This window comes from Mustelus asterias, chromosome 13, assembly GCF_964213995.1.
Source record: "Mustelus asterias chromosome 13, sMusAst1.hap1.1, whole genome shotgun sequence".
NCBI lineage: Eukaryota > Metazoa > Chordata > Chondrichthyes > Carcharhiniformes > Triakidae > Mustelus > Mustelus asterias.
The window spans coordinates 21,979,623-22,004,555 of NC_135813.1; the positions used below are offsets into that span (position 1 = coordinate 21,979,623).

General features: G+C 42.3%; 1 protein-coding gene across 1 annotated transcript in view; it reads right to left on the bottom strand.

Annotated features, from left to right (window-relative positions):
- LOC144503059 (adhesion G protein-coupled receptor D2-like) overlaps positions 1-20,426 on the bottom strand; it is a 98,534-nt gene extending 78,108 nt beyond the window's left edge. The window contains exons 1-7 of the mRNA XM_078227561.1: positions 20,284-20,426; positions 11,494-11,555; positions 10,507-10,572; positions 8,109-8,357; positions 5,135-5,224; positions 4,299-4,937; positions 1,492-1,599 (exon numbers count right to left, since the gene is read on the bottom strand). Of these exons, the coding sequence (XP_078083687.1) occupies positions 1,492-1,599; positions 4,299-4,937; positions 5,135-5,224; positions 8,109-8,357; positions 10,507-10,572; positions 11,494-11,555; positions 20,284-20,426 (1,357 nt within the window). The remainder of the gene's footprint in view (positions 1-1,491; positions 1,600-4,298; positions 4,938-5,134; positions 5,225-8,108; positions 8,358-10,506; positions 10,573-11,493; positions 11,556-20,283) is intronic.
- Positions 20,427-24,933: the final 4,507 nt, after the last annotated feature.

Below are 24,933 nucleotides of genomic sequence, written 5' to 3' on the forward strand. Positions count from 1 at the left end.
TGGCAGAGAAAAACAAGACTTAAATATCTTATGACTGCATACAGCTATCAGTGAGAAGCAACTTAGGCTCTGAGTCAGAAGGTCAAATATTCAAGTACTATTGCAAAGACTTGAGTCCAAAATCTAGGTAGATAGTCTATTGCAATACTGAGGGTGGGTCAGATTTGATGTCTGCTCTCTTAGGTGATTGCAAAATATTTTGTGCATTAAAATATTACAGACTTGCCGAGTCAGGTATCATATTGATAAGTTGGCAACAAAGCATTCACTCAAGTTCAACCGCCCGCCACCATACTTGCTGTCTTTGAGCAACTTAGGGTGGAATTTTCTGGCCGCGTTCGCCCCGAAACCGGAAAATCCCGCCCAAGGTCATCAGACCTTTCCGTGGTCCGCCCCTCACCCGCTACATTTCCCATGGCAGGCAGAACGGGAAAATTCACCCCTTAATGTCAAAGAGGCTCTGCTTACCCTAACTCAGTGAGAAAGTCCATTACCATTCTAATAAATGCCATAGCAACTCTTGACACCATGGTCCCGACATTTACTTGAGTGGGATTTCCAAGCAGGTGTGCAGAGCACAAGTGGTCCTATTTAGCAGCCCAATTGACAGGCATGGCGCCCTGTCAGGCATGGAATACCTAGGAGGAAGCCAGAGCCCAGGACCCCAGCTCCTCTGTGTTGGATTGTGAGGGCTACAGGGAGGAGGAGGAGGGGGGTAGTAATGCTGTTTGGTGGGTCAGATGTGATCGTGGGGGTTTGAATACAGAGATTTGGAGCAAAAAGGGAGGTTTGGAGGTTGGTGATTATTGGAAGTGTGGGAGTCGGTTAGCACAGATTAGATGGTTGAAACTGTAAGGAGAAATTGTCCCAGCAATTTTACCAAGTATGTTCCCAGACCCCCAATACCATTCATTGAGTATTGTCATACCTTCAAATATAATATAGAAGTTACAATGTGTGTGACTCTTTGACGAGTCATAAAATTGAGCAGAATGTAAAACAGAGTCAGAAAAGCATTGATGGAAGTTCAACTCAAGCAATTCAGAAGGGTCAACGGTTTAACGCTGCACAAAATAAGGAAGAAAAATGCATTTCTTATTTAGTCTTTATATGCAATTCAATAATGCATTCAATTGTAGTGGAGTACTTGAAGAAATGGTGGTTAGCACTGCTGCCTCACAGCGTCAGGGACTCGGGTCTGATTCCGGCTTGGGTGACTGTTTGTGCGGAGTGTGCACGTTCTCCCCATGTCTGTGTGGGTTTCCTCCAGGTGCTCCAGTTTCCTCCCACAGTCCGAAAGCCATGTTGGTTAGGTGCATTGGCCATGCTAAATTCTCCCTCAGTGTACCCGAACAAGTGCTGGAGTGTGGCAACTAGGGAATTTTCACAGTAACTTCATTGCCGTGTTAATGTAAGCCTAACTGTGACACTCATAAATAAACGACTAAGAAAAACTTGTTCGAGATTTTCAAATGTGCATCAATAACTAACCTTTTTTCCACTGGCAGAGGAATGACAGGGGATTCTCACAGCCAAGTTGGCTTTTAAACCCAGACACAGCATCAAAAGTCAGACATTCAGCTGAAGAAACTTTCCATGCTGTAATAAAGCAAACAAAATTGTGTCGTCAACTTCATCTTAGGAGGGCACTGGAATTACTAACGAGGTAACATAAATTGTGCATTTACTGAATCTGTTTCCAAACTGATTAAATGTATCCCAAAAGAGATTTAATGTTTTTGTAACTTTTATCCAAATTAACTTTTCATTTGCATATGAGCTGAATGAACTGCACTCCAGAGAGTATCAGCCTCTATTTGTGCGAACATTTAAATAATAAAAATTCATAGCTACGCTGCAATTTAGAAGCTGAAATTTTAGCAAAATGGAAATAAGTCAGCAATAAATATAAGCAATAGTCAGAACAAAAATCACAACATCTGGATCTTGTTCTGCCAAACGCAGGTCTGACCCACTGCACCACAACCCCCAGCACACATAGGGCAAGGGGGCAGGTCCTGAATCTACCCCAGCCGGAACAGTGGTCATCCCCCTGCTGTTGGCGTCAATCTGATCCACATTGGCTGTTAAGCCAACTGATTTCCCAAGGACTCCTGTGGCAACATGCACAATGTAGTCCAGGAGCTATCATAGAATCCTTACAGTGCAGAAGGAGGCCATTCGGTCTATTGAGCCTGCACCGATAACAATCTCAACCAGGTCTTATTCCTGTAACCCCTCATATTTAACCTGACACTAAGGGTCAATTTAGCATGACCAATCAACTTAACCCATATATCTTTGGTGTGTGGGAGGAAACCGGAGCACCCAGAGAGAACATGCAAACTTCACACATACAGTGACCCGAGGCCGGAATTGAACCCAGGTCCCTGGCGCTGTGAGGCAGCAGTGCTTACCACTGTGCCACCGTGCCGCCCACAAGCTATGGACAGAGATGGTAGAGACTCCGATTTTCTTTCCTATATGTGGCTAACCAGGAATCTCTCCCACCCTTACCGCCTGCCATTGAATTGATACTGGATCCACTTAGCCACATTATGAATGCATCTTCCTTGGCCATCAAGTCCTGGAGTGAGGCTTGAACGCAGAGCATCTGGCTCAGAAGCAGGAAGTGTAACATTAGTTACACATTTTTAATCTGAACTTCCAAATTTAGCACTTTAGACCAAAACAGATCACTATTATTTAATGGCTCGTATCAACCTATTTATCTTGACATTGAAATCATGCCTTTTAGAGTAATTTGCACCACACGACCTCCAAAATAACTGGATATTAATGAGGGTTTAAGACTATATGCTCAGATCTGTGTAGCTGTAGGTTACCATCCTAAATGTAACTTTGGTTAAGTATTAATACTCCATTTAGCATCTGTGCACAATACTTCTAGGTGCACCATGATGAGTCAATTATGAAACATTCAATAACGTATACATTTAAATATTAATCTAATCATCTGTATTTTAAACAAATTTCTTCAAAAGGCAATATTTGAGTGTAAAGTTAAACAGTTTAATAGTAGCCATTAAATAATGGTATGTTGGGGACCAAACCAGAAACTCCAAGGTATATTATGAAGTTAGCCTCGACCCTAACTTTTTCTTTTGATTTTGGCATTAGAGTGAGCATAAGGTGTTTGCTCCAGGAATGATTCAATTGATTCACTAGAAAGCTTTTATCAAAACAAACTTTATTTAAGAACACAGTTAGAATATAACCAAAAGAATTAGTATAGCTTTTACCAATTAAAATATTTAAACATGAAAGTATAATTCTTAACAGCTTGCTATCTCTATAGTTCCAATTTAGCAGTATTCCTCATAGACATAAATCCCTTCTTCAGAACCAGTTAGCACCAAAAGCAGAAATGTTACGTGGATGCTAGATTTCCAACCTTTTAGATCCAGAGATCCAGACAGACACTTGTCTTCTGACTCTCATACAGCAGATTCTCAGAGAAAGATCCACTCCGCAGAATCTCAGAGAAAGAGACTTATTTCCTGGCAGATTCCAGTCTCCAGCTTCAGAGAGGAGAAAAAAGAGGTACTGTTCTCTAACAGCTCCAAGCAGCATCAAAGTTAGAGGTCTCTGTGCAAGCCTAGCTCCACCAGTCACCTTACATTACTGTCAATCAACCCAATCAAGTCCTACTCTCAAAACCCCAGTGGAAATCACTAAAATCAAAACAGCATTAGTTCAGATTAAAACAAACATTCTAGCAATTAGACGCAATTATGCTGCTGCAGTAACAACAGAGGATGCTGGTTATAGACCCAGTGACACCAGTTAGAACAGACAGTAAAACAAAACAATCCTGCACAAGATACAGGACTCAAAAACATTTCTTAAAGGCACAGTAGCATCACAAGTAATCAGTTCTGGTCTCAAATGTTAAATTGAAAGTTCAGATTGAAAATGTATAACTAATGGGTCTCTTGTGTTCCTTTCTATCATTTACAAATACATTTTAATTGAAGAAGCATTCAGCACCAATAATAAAGAAAAGGGGTGAATTTTCCCATTCCACCCGCCACGGGAATCGTAGCGGGTGAGGTGCAGACCATGGAAAGGTCCATTGATCGCGAGCGGGACTTTCCGGTTTCGGGGCGAGCGCAGCCTGAAAATCTGCCCAATGAATTTCAAATGTAATTTCCTTAGTCAAATTAATCTTTTTGGAACAAGATAATGAATAGGCTTCAGAAGTTGAATATTTACTGCATTTTCTGCAGTACAATCTTTGCAAATGATAAGATTATAATATCCACCTTTTTTCTTACCTGAACAATTCAACTGAACTTCCATAATATGCACTGTGGGTTCAATTTCCATACTAGCCAGGTCCCACTTGGAAATGAGGTTTTGCTGAGGGAGTGAGCACATACTGGCTGCTGTAATCTGGGTGGCGTCAAGTACATTGGTCCAAATGTTCATGTCTGTGATATTGCCACTAAAAGCCTCATTTTGTTTGAATGTACCTCCCAGCGAGTCTTGATCTTGACCAATAATAAATGTCCCATTTCCAGCAATAATTTGAGAACTGTAGCAGCCGTCTCCTGAACTCACCTTTATCCCATCTGCATAAATAGACCACGCACCATTTTCCTTTTGCCACGTTACACAAATATGATGCCACTGTTCATCACTTTTCAGCACCGACTTGTAAGGCGTGTGATGTCCATGAACTATCAGGGCTAACTGAATGAATCCAATATCATCAATTCGGCCACGTAGCTGAAATTCATTGATAAACACTGGAATGGCATAAGAAAATACAGTGGCAATGCCAGAAGATTGGTTATCCCACTGAAGTCGGGCACAGACTGTAACAGCAGCCAAAGGAGGCAGTACATTGAGAACTTTGGCATGTTTGGTATCTGTTTTGTTCAGGAATGCCAGCACCGTGAACTTGTCAGCACCTGCAGTAAAGGTTCAAAGAAAATCCATTAGAAATTATACAGTAAACAGCGGAATTTGTAAACTTCCGATGTGCAGAGTTTTTTTTGCACTGCCAGTTTATGAGTTTGATGTTAAAAAGCAGAATCCTCAATCTACTCAGAAAATTCTGGGTGCAAGTTTCACCTGTGTAATGACAGTTTGGTAATGTCAGGCTTGCCTTGATTCAAGGTCTTCTGGTGCACAGAGGGGGCCTTCCCACATTGGCCCTTCTCCTTCAGTAACACTGCCGAGGCCAGGCAAGAAGCAGCTGGTGGCATGGACCACACAGAAAAAGTGGTGCAACGGCTACATAGTGGCGCGACAAAAGATAACTTCAATCTTGTATATTGAGTGATCTTCTATATTAATTATGTCACATCTGGAGGTGTCTATCTTTTCACATTTGAAATCGCTTTTCATATTAATGTCACATTCTCTGAATAATGGATAGCATTGTAAAACAGACTAGCCAATCATCATTTAGAAGTCTAAAATAATTTAGCATTAATTGTATTATTTTATGTCCAAAATATAAAGTAAAAAGACTAGCCAACTACCATTTAGAAATCTAAAATAATTTATTAATTATATTTTATGTCCAAAATATAAAGTAAAAAGAGACTAGCCAACCACCATTTAGAAATCTAAAATAATTTATCATTAATTATAATATATGCCCAAAATATATAGTAAAATGGTTCAAAAAAGTTGGTTAAAATTATCCATTGAATTGCCCTTTGAGTTTTTTAACATCTTTATTGAAGTTTTCCTTTGAAAGCCTCAGCACTCTCAAGAGTGTGGCCTTTGATTAGTTACTATTAAGACAAAACTTTTAATCTCATCCGGGTATTGAGTATACATGGAATGTATTATTTTCCAGAATTTAGTTTTGCTACAAAGATTGAAAATTCCTTTGAGACAAACCAAGTGTTGAATTTTCAAAGTGTTTACTTATGTAATGAATTTGCGAAAATATTATAATTGTGATTATATATATATAATGAACTCATCACAGAATAACAAAAGCAGCACACGTGGACATAAATAATTGTTACCATCAGAGAGGCAGAAGTAGGAAAGCTAATAGCGGTTTGTGGCAATTTTGTCAATGGTGGAAAAGAGGAGATTTTTATGGGCATTGGATTTTTATATTCATCATAGTTTTTACATTCTGTATTTTTTTTAAAAGTTGCCATTAGGAGCTCTGATTCAGTGTACGGGTGCAGGGATAAATAGAGACAGCAACAATGGGAAGCATGTCTTTCGGTAGTGCTGAATCCAAAACAGGATTGGGAATGCAACAGCAAAAAAAAATCAAAGCAAGCTCAGCATGGAGTGAAAAATCTTCAGAAGAGGAATCAGAAAGTGAAATTTCAGCAGCAATCCAACTACAGAATCGAGGCAGCACAGTAAATTTTACAATCCCTATATAAAATGGCAAAAAATTCCAACGTCCGACCAGAGGCGATGGAGTAATGGACGCTGACTCAGGAGAAATTAGATTTCTTTCCAAGACTCTCGCTGCAACAAAATAAAGTTGGGAAAAGACCAGTGCATTGAAATACAGTCAACATCTCAGCAGGTCACAGCAGCAGGTGCTAATTGGCTGCAGGTTGCAAAACATTACTGTAAAAATTGAAGTGACAGAATAGTACCACAGAGGCACAGCAGCCAGGTCTTACAGCGTAATCCACTGAGCAGGATCATTCAATTGTAGCTGAGCTCCAGCCATTGAGAAGAGCTCAGTGAAACAAAATACAAAAGGGAAATGAGAACGGGGTATGAACAGTGGGCTGTGCACCAGCAGAATGCTAGAATCTTCCGGTACAGAAGGAGCCACTCAGTCAATTGTGCCTGTGCTGGCTCTTTCATAGAGTCGTTGAGTTAATCCCATCCTAATCCCATCCCACTGCTTTTCTCCATAACTCTGCAAATGTTCCTGTTTAAAGTTTATATCTAATTCCCCTTTGAAAGTTACTATTCAACCTGCTTCCATCAGTCATTTTTCATCTCCAGGATATGAGTGTCAGTGGCAAAGCCAGCAATTACTGCCCATCCCTAATTGCACATTCAGGCAGTGCATCCCACATCATAGCTACTTGCTGTGTAAATAAATGTCTCCTCATCTTCCACTAGTTCTTCTGACAATTATTTTTGAGTTGTGTCCTTTGGTTTCTGCCCTCCTGTCAGTGGAAACAGTTTCTCTTTATGGACTCTGTCAAAGCCCCTCATAATTTTGAATACTGACCTGTTCTGCTCTAAAAATAATCCGACTTTCTCATAACAATCCATATAACTGAGGTCCTCATCCCTTCTGTCATTCTGATAAATCTCTTCAAAATCATCTTCAAGACCTTGGGATCTTTTGTGAATTATGGTGTCAAGAATTGGGTACAATACTCTAGTTGAATCTCGCCAATGATTTATATCAGAGAATCCCTACAGTGCAGAAGGAGGCCATTTTGCCCATTATGTCTGCACCGAACACAGTCCCACCCAGGCCCGATCCCCATAACCCCACCCATTTACCCACCAATCCCCCTGATACTAAGGGGCAATTTAGCTTGGCCAACCAACCTAGCCTTCACATCTTTGGACTGTGGAAGGAAACTGGAGGAAACCCGGACAGACATGGGGAGAACGTGCAAACTCCACACAGACGGTCACCCAAGGCCAGATATGAACCTGGGTCCTTGTTGCTATGAGGCAGTAGTGCTAACCACTGTGCCTCCATGCCACCCTATTAAGGATTATGATTAAAGATTTGGTTCAGGCTTGTCTGGAGTGCAGCCCATGAGTCTGATGTGGCCGAAAAGCCCCCCAATGTGGCAGTTTTCAAAATTCCGCTAAGTGGAGTGGAAGTTCTGAAAGAAACTGCTCCTCCAATCACAGGCCATTCCTCTCCACATTTGCTGCTGATACGCTCATGAGTCTGCAACTGAGCAGTGGTCATTGGATAGTCATTGATATGTGACATTTGCGTTTTTCATTAAAATCAGTTAATACGTTTCATAAATATGACAAACATAAGGCGGGATTTTACAGTCTAATTTGTCCCAAAACTATAAAGTCCCGCCTGAGGTCAACAGATCTTACCATGATTCCCATGGCAGGCGGGGCAGTAAAATTCCAGCTATGATCTTTTAACTTACTGTTTTTTCCCACAGTTGTGTCTTTCTTTCCTGATGCTTCAATCAGTTTTCCATTTATCCATATTTGCTGATTAATGCCTTGGGTAGCTAACAGATCCAACATAAAACTCTTGTCTTCAACATTGCTGACATCAGGCAGTCTGCCAAAGCGCAGCTCACAATATTTGGATGCAAGCTCCCATTTTAATGATGTATTTATATATTCATAAATGTAGTATGGTGACTGAAAGATTGATGAATTACCGGAAGCTGTTAAAGTGGAAAGCAAATACAGTTAATAGCAAAGCACATATTTTTAGTATATCATCTTTATATAATGGTGAGCATGTGCTACTTACAGCGGAAATCACCCACACTCAAATTCTCTCAGAATCAAATGTTGCCTCTAATTTGTATTTCACCCCAGTTTCTTGGTGAATTTTTAAAAATCATGTAATGTTTTGTTTTCTATCTGTACTGTACTTCTCTTCATGCCTGTCAAGATTATGTTACTATGAATATAAATCCAATTTTGTGGGACCCAATTATCCCCAATTAACAAAATGGGAATTAACAAAAATCCTCAATTAACAAAAATAAAGTCTTTTACTACCCCTCAATTTACGGTGAATGATTTATCCAGCTAAACGACACATCTTTTGGACACTCCCTATTTAATCCTTTTAATTTAATACATTAAATATTTAAGCAGAAAAATGCAGCCACAGCTTACTCCCATTACTAAGTATGATGGAAATTTATGACATCCTCAAAGAAAGCTATTTGTACAGTAAATAACAAATTTAGTTACATTTTAATTTGACCACTCCCACATTAAATACTGACATCGCCATGATTCAATCATGTTTTAACCTGAAACTACACCCGCAAATCCATCAGTTCCATTGATTTATGATTTCATCTTGTTAAGCAAATACTGAAAATGTCAGGCAACCTCATTAGAATGGCACAACAAAGAGCATTAAAGCATAAAGTATATACAAAACATAATTTTTATCAATATCACTCTCACAGCTGCTCTTTGAGTAAAACAAACAGTTGAAGGAGAGCAAATGCATATGTAACTTTGTGAATAGTTACTTCCACTTCATTTCTCCATGCATCTGGTATACGTGTAAGCTACAACAGAAATTTAAAAATAAAGCATTAAAGTTTTTTCTGCCCAGCCATATTGTACGGTATCTTAATTTGTACCTATCCTATCAGTTAGCGGAAAATCTCCCTTGCAGTATCCTTTTAACGATAAACAGTTAAATTACCCACAACAAATGGTATCTATTTGTGTTTAAGCAGAGTGCTGATGACATCATCAAGGGAGCTGAATGGGCCAAGTCCAACAATGCGAAGCATTCAAAACTGGGCATGTAGTTACAATGGAAAAATCCCCCAAAGTTACTCATCGTTATAACCACTGTACGCTTGAGTATAAGTGACTCTCTCAGTTCACCATACTCTTAGCAGAATATACTTTTGAAATCAAAATATTAACACCCACAGCAAAACATAAGGAAAAGTCCTAATCATCCAATCCTTTCAAAATTATTTTGAAAAGAATCTACCCAGAACACAGAGTCATAGATTCATAAAGGTCTACAGCATGGAAACAGGCCCTTCAGCCCAACTTGTCCATACCGCCCTTTTTTTAAAAAAAACCTCTAATCTAATACCAATTGCCCGCATTTGGTCCATATCCCTCTATACCCATCGTACCCATGTAACTATCTAAATACTTTTTAAAATATAAAATTGTACCCGCCTCTACTACTATCTCTGGCAGCTTGTTCCAGACACTCATCACCCTCTGTGTGAAAAAATTGCCCCTCTGGACACTTTTGTATCTCTCCCCTCTCACCTTAAACCTATGCCCTCTAGTTTTAGACTCCCCTACCTTTGGGAAAAGATATTGACTATCTACCTTGTCTATACCCCTCATTAATTTTATAGACCTCTATAAGGTCACCCCTCAGCCTCCTACACTCCAGAGAAAAAAGTCCCAGTCTATTCAGCCTCTCCTTACAACTCAATCCATCAAGTCCCGGTAGCATCCTAGTAAATCTACATATCCAACTCAAAGCCGCGTGATGATGATAACCCTCGACTTAAATTCACACTTGCTACATATCGCTACTGCATCGAACCTTGAGAGATATAATTTCCTTACATTACAAACATTCATTCTTACCTTGTGAATGGGCTTTGCTCAAACTACAGACCTGCAGAAATAAAAGTAGATGGTAAGAAATCTTTTAAAGGACCACATTTTAAGCTGACCAAATATGCCAAATTCAATTTTATTACAAGTGATTCATGATTTTGTTTTTTTAAAACAATACTATTCAATTCGCGATAAGATTCAATGTTAAATTCTCCTTATTGTGTACGATAGAAACAAACTTACCAGAAGTGCGCAGCAGAACCAAACTGCAACTCTTGTAATAGCTCCACACATTTTTTTCTTTTCCGGCTGCAGGATTTTATAATTCGGGTTTTTAGGAGTCACATAAAAAGGAATTGTATACAAAAGGTAAAGTCAGTGAGTTTGACCGGTGACTGTCCTGATGTCGGCTCCGTATATTAACACTGTGAACGAACACATGGAGCCCTCGGACAACAGCAGCAGCCTAAATTAAGTGGGCGATATCTCTCACCAGTGGCTGAACCCTGATGCAGATTTCTATCCCCTGCAGAAAATCCCCTAGCAAATCTATTTCATGAGGAATTTACAAACACATCTATGCAATAAAGTTACCAATGCACATAATAATACTTATGATACCAGTATCTAATTGAGAATATTAAAATTATAAACCCATCCAACTACATTAATTTACATAAAATTGAGAATTTAAAACTATAAACCGATCCAACTATATTAATTTATATAAAATTGAGAAGTTTAAAACTATAAACAGATCCAATTACATTAATTTACATAAAATTGAGAATTTAAAACTATAAACAGATCCAACCACATTAATTTATATAAAATTGAGCATGTTAAAACTATAAACCGATCCAACTATATTAATTTATATAAAATTGAGAAGTTTAAAACTATAAACCGATCCAATTACATTAATTTACATACAATTGAGAATTTAAAACTATCAACCGATCCAACCACATTAATTTATATAAAATTGAGCATGTTAAAACTATAAACCGATCCAAATACATTAATTTATATAAAATTGCGCATGTTAAAACTATAAACCGATCTAATTACATCAATAGAAACGAAAGCAGCCTCGGAGACACGGTTTGTGGATTGGGGTGTGAGGTGAAGCTGTAAACACAGTTTGCAATGGTTCGGTTTGCGGGGAATCTCTGGCTAGTTTGCCCTGAGTGGATCCAGCTCATCGCCCTCAGGGTGGAATAAACTTACCTGAGAGTGACAGCAAAGAGCAGGATTTCTTCAACAAGGCGGCGGGGAAAACTCCGCAATGACTTGCCAATAATGATCGGATAACGGGGTCGAAATTTTAAACTGGTCGAGTGGAAAATTAATTGGTCTCCAAGTGGCGAAACCCCGTTTTACCCCATGAAAAAAAACTGAATCTCCAAATTCTTACTCCAAATATAATCCTCTTCTTTAACACCGGACTCCTCTCTTCCTTTCTTTTAAAACAAACTTAAATGTAAAATTGATGAAAGTTCTGATTCCAGAGCCCGCCCGCCCCCCAACCCTGCGAAGAAAAAAGATCTTCAACCTTTCTTATGGTAATGAGGCCATTTTTGAAAGTACCATTCAGGGCTTTTTTCCCTCAGCCTGAAATCACCAACCTCCCCACACTGATCTTTCTCCCTTCCCTTGCACCCTCTAATCTCATTTCCAAACGGCACAACTCGCCTCAGCTGGCAGGGCTGTGTTTCCTGAGGGAAGTTGAACATTTAGAGGGGAGAAGATGTTCCTCATGGCGGGATCACTGTGTGAACTCTCTGCCGCGCGCCACCCCTTCTCCTCGGTGACTAAAGCGCCCTTGCAACACATTTTTGTTTTGCAAAATTGAAACTGCGACAAAAATAGACAGTCCGGGGTCTCAGCTGGGTCGAAATCAGAACTGTTTCCCTTTTACTGCGAAATGGAAGTTGAAAAAATGCCCCACCGAGTTTCAGAAACGAAAGCAGACAACCTCAGAACTGAGAATGACTTGACTGGAAGCAACAAGGGGCCTGGAATAAAAGGATTTTATTTGGCCATAAAAACACAAGGGCCTGATTAAGAAAATCTGCATTATTAGTGATCAATCCTGCATTCCATCCTCCCCCCCCCCCCCCCCCCCCATTTCCTACGATGATTTCTGCTCTTCCAAAAATTGGATGTGCCCCTTAAAGAGAAAGGGAAAATGTCCATTTTGAAAGGCTGAAAGAAAAAAAATGTTGAAGCACGCGCTAAAATAATCAGGACACAGGTAGCTGACTTAAGCAAAAGCTTGGGATACTTAAGAATAGTGCCTTTATATTGCAAGTTTAGTGTCAGTGGGAGAGTGTACAGGATAGAAATGCTATCAAGGATGAATAATAATCATTATGAGGTGAGACTTGAGACAATAGGACTGATTCCACTGGCAAAGGGAAGGTCAAGAGATTTAATAAAGGCTTTTAAAATTACGAAGGGATTTGACAGGGTGAATGGTGGTGTGTTACAGACCACTCTGAGTCTGGGTTGCTGTTGCAATGTGCACTTTCACATGCATGTTGTATGCTGAAGCTATGGGTGGTGATGGTGGAGGCTCCAACTTTCTTCCCATCCCATAGTTGACCAGGAATTCTTCCTGCTCTTACCGCCTGCCATTGATAGGGTGAATAGGGAAAGTCTATTTCTTTTTGTCGGGGAGTCAGTGACAAATGTAAGACTGTCAGCATGACGAAGGAACAGCCTGTTCCGAAAGCTAGTGGCTTTTGCTACCAAATAAACCTGTTGGACTTTAATCTGGTGTTGTTAGACTTCTTACTCAGCATGAGATTGAGCAGTGAGGTTGGGAAAAAAATCCTTAGATCCTGGAATGCTTCCTTACAAAGATTCAAAAAGCAGAGAATGGTTACAGCACAGAAAGAGGCCATTCGGCCTGTTGTGTCTGCTTGACTAGTTGAGTCAGAACACCAAGTGAAGAGTAGTTAAAAATTTGGACCAGTGTAAGATACAAGACAAAGAGAGACAGACAGCAGCAAACTGGGATTGGATTAGGATTGTTCTAGTAAAAAGCCAACAAAGAAATAGTGCGTCAAATAGTTTCCTCCTGTGTAAATTTCTGTGATTCAGTGCCAAGTGATTTCACTAATCTGCAATATAAATTCAGGTCAGATTTTGAATTTTGAGAATACTCCGTGGAGAGGGTAATCTCATACTATTGTAGTTTGACAAAGCATGGAATGTAAATCCGTTGCATTGCCAAGTTTATGCCTCAATGCAACAAAGAAGGTCAACTTCCGTGGTAAGCTTGCATTTCCTTTGAACAGAACTTTAACTTTATGATTGACGTATATGCGACGATACACCACAAGGTGAAAAATGAAGGCTTGTACCTTTGGGGTAGACAGTATTAAAATCAGCTTACCATCATTACCTAATCCCCATGTAATCTATAGAAAACGATATACTGATAAGTAATAAAGCTCAGGCTAAAAACCAGTAATCCAGGTAATTGTAGTTAGTAAAATTATACAGAAGAATAAATCGGCAGATAAACATAAATATAGGGACTCATTAACATTACACAATATTTTCTAAAACAAGAACAGCTCTGTAATTAGGCAGTTCTCCCCAAGTAACTTGTTTGAGCATGGAACCATGATGCAAAATCTTACTTAAGAAATAAAGTTCATAAAATATCCTTGCTTACGTGTCTAAGAAAACAAACCTCTTTTTAAAATTTAGGAACAACCTGCAATGTGCCACAGACAAGGACAATTTTATCCCAGTTCAGACAACACTGAATGAGCAGTCACCAGATCATGATTCATGCTGTCTGCTGATGACTTACAGACTGTAAAAGTTAAGCAGTTGGCATAGATTGCACTGATCAGCATTGTCATCATCATGAGTTTCAGAGCAGGTGTTCAGAGAAATCATAGGAAAGTTACTTCAACTCAAAGCAGTTTCTAGAATCCCTACAGTACAGAAAGAGGCCATTCGGTCCATCAAGTTTGCACCAACCACAATCCCAGCCAGGCCCTATTTCTGTAACCCCACATATTTACCCTGCTAATCCCCTGACACTATGGTCAATTTAGCACAGCCAATCAACCTAACCCACACACCTTTGGACTGTGGGAGGAAAGCGGAGCACCTGGAGGAAACCCACCTAGACACAGAGAGAATGTGCACACAGACAGTGCAGACATAATGGGCTGAATTGCCTCCTTCTGCTCTGTAACAATTCTGAGATTCTGTAAATATAAGTGGTGGGATACTCCAAATCCTGGAAGTCCTACTAATTCTATTCTGGGAGATTAAAAAGGAGTCAATTTGAAAACAATTGATTAGTTTGGTGCTCCTGACAGACAGTGACCTGAGGCCAGAATTGAACCCGGGACCCTGGCACTGTGATGCAGCAGTGCGAACCACTGTGCCACCGTGCCGCCCCAATGGTTGGCATTTTCTAAGAAGAAAACTCAGGGCCTGCATTAACAGATCGAAATAACATTTGTTCACAAAGAACTGCATACTCCCTCTAAGAGCATCTCGCCCAGACCACAGGATTCCTCAGGTAAAATATTCTATTTCTCACCAGCGTTTAATCAGTTTCAAAATTCAAAGATCATGACATTTTGATAATTAGATAATTTAGGATAGACTTCTGAAGAGAGAAATTATAGTGAACTCCAATATTTACAGAGTATTTCACTCACTGGCTCATCAGCTGCCTGCTGGAATAGATGTTCACTAAGGAAATTTGATACAGGACCCCAGTTATGCTCCTTTTTCAACAACTGAATTAAGGCAAATAAAGGTTGCAATTAAATAGCATTATCAATTATGGTAGGGTTTAAAGGCATCATCACTCTGATTGATGTTCTGATATATTTATACTTGTGAAATAGAGCAATTATCTAAAAGGGCAAGCTTATCCTGCAATATGCTCAAAGTCCTACACATCTAGATGTATCTTCACAGTTAGGTATGAATATTAAGAGCCTTTCTCAGGATTGGAAGGTGTACCACTGGGAAGTTCAAATCAATTTTATTTTCTCTCTCAGGAGCACCAAACTAATCAATTGTTTTCAAATTGACTCCTTTTTAATCTCCCAGAATAGAATTAGTTGGACTTCCAGGATTTGGAGTATCCCACCACTTATATTTACAGAATCACAGAATGGTTACAGAGCAGAAGGAGGCAATTCAGCCCATTATGTCTGCGCTGGCTCTCCAAATAAGCATCGTGACTTAATGCCATTCTCCTGCTTTTTCCCCGTACCCCTGCATATTGTTTCCAATCAAATAATCATCTAATGCCCTCTTGAATGTCTCGATTGAACCTGCCTCCACCACACCCTCAGGCAGAGCATTCCAGACGCGAACCACTCATTGCGTGGTAAAGCTTTTTCTCACTTCACTTTTGCTTCTTTTGAAAATCACTGTAAATCTATGTCCTCGTGTTCTTAATCTTTTTATGAGCAGGAACAATTTCTCCATATCTACTCTGTCCAACCTCCTCATGATTTTGAACACCTCTATCGAATCTCCTCTAAGCCTTCTTCTCTCCAACAAGAACCGTCCCAACCTCTCCAATCTACCCTCATTACTCCCAGAAGGACTGACTGTCAGTCAGATACAAACTGAACCAATTCCACATCATTGAAAAAAGTTTAATTATTTCTCTCTCCATGAACATTGTATCAAGTAGCTTGCTGAAGTCAACTGACCAGCCGTCAATCATTTTAAATTCTGATGTACAGTGACTTGATTTAAAAGAAACAGCTATTAAAATAAAAATAGACAAAATATTTTTTTGTTGCTAAAGGTATAGAGTGGAAAGCTGCATTGGTACATATTGTTCATAGTATTACTGTCCCACGGTGTACAGTAAACATTTAAAATAATTCTAATTTAGAACCTCGGATCCTCAATGCTGTGTCATTTTATTCAAAATATATATTCAAATATAGAATGGTTTGGTGAAGGCAGAGGGTTAGTTGTCCACTGTCCTCATATTTCCATCCATGTAGTGTATCACATTTTGGTCCTTAGTCAGGGGAGTACAAATGTGTACTCCCTCCTTCTCAAAGTGTCATCCTTGGCTCCAGTGGTGGCACTCTCACCTGTGAGTCATGAAGCTTGTGGGTTCCAGTTTCACACCAGACAATTTGAGCCCTTAATCCAGGCTGACACTTCCATACTGGATGTCTAAGGAAGGGTGTGTTGGCCTTGGAAAGAGTCCAGAGGAGGTTCACAAGAATGTTCCCTGAAATGAAGAGCTTGTCATATGAGGAATGATTGAGGACTCTGGGACTGTACTCGTTGGAGTTTAGAAGGAGGAGGTGGGATCTTATTGAAACTTACAGGATACTGCAAGGCCTGGATAGAGTGGACATGGAGAGGATGTTTCCACCAGTAGGAAAAACTAGAACCAGAGGGCACAACCTCAATCTAAAGGGACGATCCTTTAAAACAGAGATGAGGAGGAATTTCTTCAGCCAGAGAGTGATGAATCTGTGAAACTCTGCCACAGAAGGCTGTGGAGGCTGGGTCATTGAGTGTCTTTAAGACAGAGATAGATAGGTTCTTGATTAATGAGGAGATCAGGGGTTATGGGGAAAAGGCAGAAGAATGGGGATGAGAAAAATATCAGCCATGATTGAATGGCGGAGCAGGCTCAATGGGCCGAGTGGCCTAATTCTGCTCATATGTCTAATGGTCTTATGGCAATGTCTTGCTTCAGAGGCGCTGTCTATCAGATGAGACATTAAACTGAGGGCCCATTTGCCCTCTCAGGTGCATGTGAAATATCCCAAGGCTCTGTTTTGAAGAAGAACAGAGGAGATCTCCTGATATTCCAGCCAATATTTATCCAACATCATTAAAACCGATTATCTGCTTAGTATCACATTGCTGTTGTGAGAGCTTTCACTGCAGCATGACCATACCTCAAAGTATTTAATTGGCTGTAAAGTGCGTCGACACATCCTGATGTTGTGAAAGGTGCTATATAAAAGCCAGTCTTTCTTTCAATGTACCTTGTCCTATGGTACTAATTCAAAAAAGAGCAAGGGAGCAACCCCAGTGTTCCAGCCAATATTTATCCCTCAATTAAGATATCTGGTTATCTGTCTGGTCAGATATCTGGGTGGCACATTGGTCAGCACTGCTACCTCACAGTGCCAGGGAACTGGGTTCAATTCCATCCCTGGGTGACTGTTAATGTGAAGTTTGCAGATTCTTCCCTTGTCTGCTTGGGTTTCCTCTGGATGCTCCAGCTTCCTCCCACATTCCAAAGATGTGTAGGTTCGGTGGATTGGCCATGCTAAATTGCCCCTTAATGTCCTAAAATTTGTATGTTAGGAAGATTAGCGGGGTAAATATGTGGGATTGTGGGGATAGGGCATGGGTAAGATGCTCTGACAGAGGGTCGGTGAAGATTTGATGGGTTGAATGGCCACCTTCTGCACTGTAGGTATTCTTTGATTTTATGATCATCTTACTGTTGTTTATAGGAGTTTACTGTGTGCAATCTGGCTGCTGCATTCCCTATGTTACAACAGTGATTACACTTCTAAATTATTTCATTAGCTGTAAAGCATTGAGTGTTATATCCTGGAAAGCCAAATGGTGAAGGGGGAAGCATTGGTATAGTGGTATTGTTGCTGGATTAGTAAGCTAGAGACCGGGTCTGGGGTTTGAATTCCACTATGGCAGATGGTGAAATTAGAATTCAATAAAAATCGGAAATTAAAAATCTAATGATATCCGTGGAACCATTTTTGATTGTCATTAAAAAACCCATCTAGTTCACTAATGGAAAGCAAATCTGTCATCCTTTCCTGGTTCGGCCGACATGTGATTCCAAATCCACAGCAATGTGGTTGACTCTTAAATGCCCTCTGGCGTGGGTGATAAATGCTGGCCCAGCCAGTGACACCCTTAGCCATGAACAAATAAATAAATAAATATATAACTGGACTCAGTTATGTGCACTTCACACACTTTTATAAGTTTTTATTTACAAGGATATGGGGACAATTCTCACAAAACTATTCGAAGTGTCGAATTCGCGTAAAAACTGGAGTAAATCCCACAGTTTTTTCAGCAGGAGTTTCAAAGTGAATCTCCCACACTCTGTGCACTGCAGAGTGTACTAGCATGATTCACACGAAAAATCAGTGGGTGGGGCCTATTCCCGCTGGAGAGGCCGGTAGCATAGCACTGAGCAAGCCACTGCGATTGAGACTGGCCATCGCTCTGGCCGAGTCACAGCAGGCCACAGCTGAGGGACTGAGCAAGCTTCTTGAGATTCTGCGCCCCATGGCTGAGAGGCTCAAGAGCTTGCAGGAGACCCAGTGGGACAGCGCTGAGACACAGCCAGCTACTGCAGCAGCCCTTGAGAACGTGGCCCAGTCGCAGAGGGTCATGGTTGAGGGGTTGCAGAGCCTGGCCCAGTCTCAGAGGGCCACGACTGCCGGGTTGCAGAGCGTGGCCCAGTCTCAGAGGGCACTTGGTGTGGTCATTGAGAGGTGGCCCCCGACTCAGGTCGCCATCGCAGAGGGCTTGACCACCATGAGTAGGATGTCGGTGGTTCTCCAGGACTGGCAGTGCCAGGTGACGCCGGATATTCTGGAGCTCACTGCAGAAGCACTGCCATCCCATAGAGTGACCCAGGGACTCACAGGAACCCCAAGGGAGGAGGAAGGGCTTGAGCCCATGCCAGGACCTTCCGGCCAGGAGGCTGTGGCTACACCTTCTGACTCCCCCATTCCTGACACCGGGGCATCTCAGGGGCAGCGGGATGAAAAGTGTGCCATGGATACATCCCAGGCACCTGGAAGCAGGCCAGGGCCCTCAAGGTCCAGGGCCTCCAAAGGACTCCCGCCACACATATCACAGGACACAGGGTATGGTAGGCAGCTGGCCCCCTCCACCTCCGATGTACATTCTGGGGAGTCACTGAGACGAAGTGGTAGGCCACGCAAGGTTAGGAAGTTGTAGTTGCACTGAGGTGGCACGGGCGAAAGGCTTCACTAGTTAGAAAGATATTTAAGCACCTTAACGTTTTCTGTTCACAAGTTTTTATGTTAGAACGTCATATTTAAATATCTTTATTGCAATTAAATGTTTTTTCACCACCCACATGTGACTAATTTGTCTCAGATTTGTCTTGAACAGGAATCCTCTTCCATTGATGATCACCGGACAGATACTTCATGTTGATGTCAGTTGGAGAGGCCCCTCAATGCTGTGTCACTGAGAAAAAGGAGACATTGGTTCCCCAGACCCCACGAGCGATTCCCTCCTGTCCCCCACCCGCCCCAGGGCCCTGTATGGGGTTTCAGATACCTTACCCACTACACAGACGTGGGCCGAGGTGCCAGCGAGTTCAGGTAGGAGTCAGACTAGTTTGCACCAGAGCATCATCATAATGGTGCTTAGCGAGACGTCATCACCCTTCTGCCTGCCAAAAAACTCGCTAACACAGAGTACCCAGGCCCCCCACTCTGGTGTGACAATGTTGCAGGACATAGAAGGAACTTGGGGGGGCGGAGGGGGGGGGGGGGGGGGGGCGGAGGGTGGGAAAGGAACCCACAGACACAAACCCCTGGCGCGTGAACAGCCTGGTGATCCCTTGCCACCCTTGCATGCCTCATTTGGGCTGCCAGCCCTCCAGCGCCTGGTTGGTGTTCCTTGGCACTCTCCTCTTCTTCCTTCTCTTCCTCTTCCTCCTCCTCCTGCTGGTCATCCTCCACAGCGACACCTGGCTGGTCAGCCTCCATGTCCCCCTCCTCCTCCAGTAGGTCACCTCTCTGTACAGCCAGATTGTGCAAGGCACAGTACACGACCACTATGCGGGAAGAGATAACTGGGCTGTACTGGAAGGCTCCGCCAGATCGGTCCAGCCCCCAGAATCGCATTTTGAGGAGCCCAATAAACCTCTCCACTATCGCGTGGGTGACTACATGGGCCTCATTATAGCCGGTCTCCGCCTCAGCCACAGGCCTTCACACAGGCGTCCTCAGCCATGACCTAAGCGAGTAATCCATATCACCCTCGAGCCACCCCTGCAGCCTGGGCTCCTCCTCAAATGCCTCCATGATGTCCAAGCTCCGGACAATGAAGCTGTCGTGCACGCTCCCTGGATATCTTGTGCAGACATGCATAATGTTCATGTTATGGTTGCACACGAGTTGAACATTCAGAGAGTGGAACCCCTTTCTGTTGATGAATCTCCGTGGATTCTGTAGGGGGGCCTTGAGGGCGACGTGTGTGCAGTCGATGGCCCCCTGTACACTAGGCATCCCCGCAATGGCTGTGAACCCTGCAGCCCGGGCTTCCTGATGGGCCTGGCCCAGGTTATATTTGATGTACTGCCCAACCCGGGCATACAGGGCTTCTCTGACCTGCTTGACACAGATGTGCACAGCTGATTGGGAGATGCCACGGACATCTCCGCTAGGGGTCTGGAAGGAGCCAGTTGCATAAAAGTTCAGAGCGGCCGTCAATTTGACAACCACCAAGAGTGGGTGCCCCCCACTGCCTCTAGGTGCCAGGTCCTGCAACAGGTGGCACTGTCTCCTTTCGGAGGCAGAGACATCGGCAGCACACGGTGTCCGACATCTGTTGAAATGACACTCGTGCATGGAACTGCCAGGATCCCTGCTCCCTCCTTCTCCTGCGACCCCCCTCTCTGGGTGAATGGCAGCCACCTCCTGCCTTTGGTGGTCATTTCCCTCTAGTCCTGCAAGTGGTAAGGCCCAGGCCTCCTGGGCCCGCAATTCTTCCTCCAGCTCCTCCTCCTCAGCTCCAGCAGCAACCCAAAAGAACAGAAAGTTCGATTGGTTGCATCGTAAAGCCGTCTCATCACTCGGGAGGTGGGGGCAGGGAGAGATGGAGAGGAACACGTGTAGAGATTAAGGAACACTGTTTGCTCCCAGCGCATCAACAGTCACTGTCCATATTCCCCCAGCCACATGCTCCCCACAATCACAGCCCCCCTCAATTCCCCCAGCCACATGCTCCCCACATCACAGCCTCCCCCAATTCCCCCAGCCACATGCTCCCCACATCACAGCCTCCCCCAATTCCCCCAGCCACATGCTCCCCACATCACAGCCTCCCCCAATTCCCCCAGTCACATGCTCCCCACAATCACAGCACCCCCAATTCCCCCAGCTACATGTATCCCACAATCACAGCCCCCCCCAATTCCCCGAGCCACATGTACCCCACAATCACAGCTCCTTGCAAAGTTGAGAGGCTGCAGCAGTGCAATTTGCAAGGGCTTTGTGCACATCCTTCTGCTGGGATTGAGCTGAGTGCACTAGGATCCAGCAGCACCGCAGGACCCGAGGTCAGTGCTGAGATCCGGGTCCGTGCTGCAAGTTGGACATCGGAGCCCCTGCAGAGCAACAGCCCTCCACCCCCCCACACACTCACAGAGCCACCACCAACCCGAGAAAGAGAATGGCCGCAACAACAGGACACCCGTGAGCAGCAGTGAGCCGTCGGATGCTATACACTTACCTCCTCACTAACCCTCACTGACAGAGCCCCAAATCGGACTTTTATGGAGCATGTCTGTTTCGCGCCAATTCCAGATTGGCAAACACGGTGGTAAAGGGGGAAGTGCCGGTAAAGTTGTCCGTGCGGCCCATTAATTCAATTTAAATGCATTCAAATGCATTTAAATTGCATTCACACTGTTTTGAGCGTGGCAATTTTTGGGCCTTGGCAAAGGGGGAACCGGTGCGGAGCCAGGCATGGATTGCGCTACTCGCTTCATACCTGACTTTACCAAGTTTTTGCGCCTGAAAACGGTTTGTACCCTCACTACCAAATCCCTCTCTTGTTGACCAGACTGTATGCAAACTCAGCATCCTACTTGATCCCTAGGTTCTGAGCCTATACATGTTTCAGCACAAAATGCACCTACTTCCACAAGACTGTCTGCCTCTAAATGTGCCTCAGCCCATCTGCGACTGAAATCTCATCCTTACATTTCTCATTTCCAGGCTCAGCCAGCTATTCAAATACTGTCCTGACTTCCAAATTGCCACCCTCTAAATTTCAGCTCGTTCAAAACTCCGCTGCCCGTGTCCTATCCCGCACTATGTTCCACTCACTTTGCATCTCTGCCTTTGCTAACCTAATTACATCAACTCCGGTTCTCTAGCATCTCCAATTTAGAATTCTGATTTTTGGGCTTCATGACCTTGCTGCTCCCTGTCTCTGCAACATCCAGCTGCCTCACCACCTGTCCCAAACTGTCTGTTTTGTCTGACACTGACTTTTTGCAGGTGTCCGTTCCCTTCACACCATCACAACAGCCATGTTTTCAGCCACCTAGGCCCCATGCTCCTACCTAACCCTTCTGCCAATCCACTTGCTCTCCCCCAACAAAGCCCACCTCTTTCGCCAAGCTTTTGACCATCCCTCCTGTTACTTTTTTTCTTTGGCCTTGCGTCCATTTTATACATGTGGAAGTATGAATTAGGAGCAGGAGTAGGCCATTCTGATCATATCTCTGTGAAGCACTTTGGCATGTTTTTCCATGTTAAAAAATTGATGTCAATGCAAATTGTTTTGATTTGATTGGCACAGTACATTCAAGTAATGATTCCTTTAAGAAAACAAGTTCCAGAATATCAACATTTTGTTACTTTAGAGTTTAGAGAAGAAAGGTTTTTATCTTTAAATAAATGATTTTAAGCTGTATTTCTTAACAAAAAAGTTTATGCAATCATTGCATTTCATGATATGCAATGTGCTGCAACCAGCACAACTATTTTTATGGAACAGACTAGATGAAGGATTGAAGCCTGAAATTAATTCTGTTAAAATTCAATTCTGGTGCATTAGAACATGTTTATACATGTCACATATGATTGGTAGGGTAAATCATTTCAGGGGCACACAGGAGGGAGAGAAATTTAACCCTTCTGTACTTCCATTCCTTTATGATGATGAAAATATACAGCTTAAATATAAGCTAAATTTAAAAAAATGCTTCTGGGTCACTTACAACATTCCAGAGTAAAATATTTGGGCAAGAATTTTAGCTGCCATTTTAGTGCAGAAAAATAGTATGTTATGCCATCCCTTAACATGAAGTTTCTCTTGGCATGCCTAAATACTCTCTAGCGCTCTCCATGACAACCTATTAAATGCACATTTTATATAGTCAGTCCTGTGAGACAGAAGCAAAAAGAAACATTTTCAGCCTAAGGTGAATGAATATGTTTCCATTAATTGAGAAGTAGCCATAAATCATAGAATGTTATTAGAAGGGTGCTAGTGTATTCCAAATTTACAGGATAGTGAACAATGGTGCGTATCCATGGTAAATTTTGATATTGTCTTTTCTTCCAGGGGAACCGCTTTTCCCTGTTAATGTTTGACAGTTCAGTTTAACCAGCGCTAAATTATTTGAGGTTGCACTCCACCCCCACAGCTGGGTGCCTAATTTAGTTAGTTGAGGGAATCCTGGGTAAATGCCTATTGTTTCGCTACATTCCAGTCCCTCGGTTTGGTTGACTAATATCTCACTGCCTTTCTGTAAATTTCAATAATTCTTTCACTGAATGAAAGGTTCCATTCAGAGCTACGTCAACCTCTCTATTCACCTCACGAGAAATCATGTCCCCAGCCTCCAACCGAAGCATGCATGTTAAATAGTGATTTTTGGGATGGTTTCAATCAATTTATTCCTATCTCCTGTCTCTCCTGATTGAATTGCCTGGGTAACGGTATCGCACCTGATTACCTTTCAGAGGATGGCGACGACCCAAGAAAGCAGAAAACAACTGAATAGATTATTACAGGAGATGAGAATTATTAATCTTTGGGATGGTCTTTCTACTCCTGTTGTCCTATGATTCCTCCTTCCTGATATATTGCATCATTGGAAATGTCCCGGAAACAAATTGATTTAATCAGCACCAAAATTCTACTTTGGAAAGTAACATTTGTGTACCTCGGTTACCCCTAACAGCAGTGAGTATTTAAAAACAATTTCTAAAAGGGTGCATTTAAACTGCATGGAAACCAGTTTGATTTTGCGGTGCCTTTTAGAATGTTAATGTTCCTCACCAGTTAAAATTCTGAAAGTAGTGCAATGTTCCCTGGATCATCTTCACAAGGGTGTTTTTGAATTATCTACTGCGGTATGAATCTTTGTCGAATGAAGCACCCAAAGTACAATAAAAGAGTGTCAAAATTTAAGTTGGCAGTGACCATTTTCTCTGACAGTGCTACACCGATTTTTTAATGTCTAAATTTAATATTTTGACAAAACGCCAACTCTTTTCTCACCTTACAGATGCTGGAAGATCTGCTGAGATTTTCCAGCATTTTCTCTTTTGGTTTCAGGTTCCAGCATCCGCAGTAATTTGCTTTTATCTAATACTTTCATGTTCACTAAAATTCACAATATTGGCAATCAAACAGTTACTTCCAGTGCTTTTTACAGCTAATTGACAATAAATAATTAGTAGCACAATTTCAGCAAACTCTGCATATGTAGTTCTTCCAATTGCTGGACACTTCCTGTGCACCTGGAAAACTCTCTGCACTGCTATTCTGAAGCCTTTGAATCTTTAAAGTTAAAATGAGAAGACAGCAAATTGTGTCAGAACCCACAGAGTGGGTGGGGGGCGGGGTGGGGAGGGGGGGGGGGGG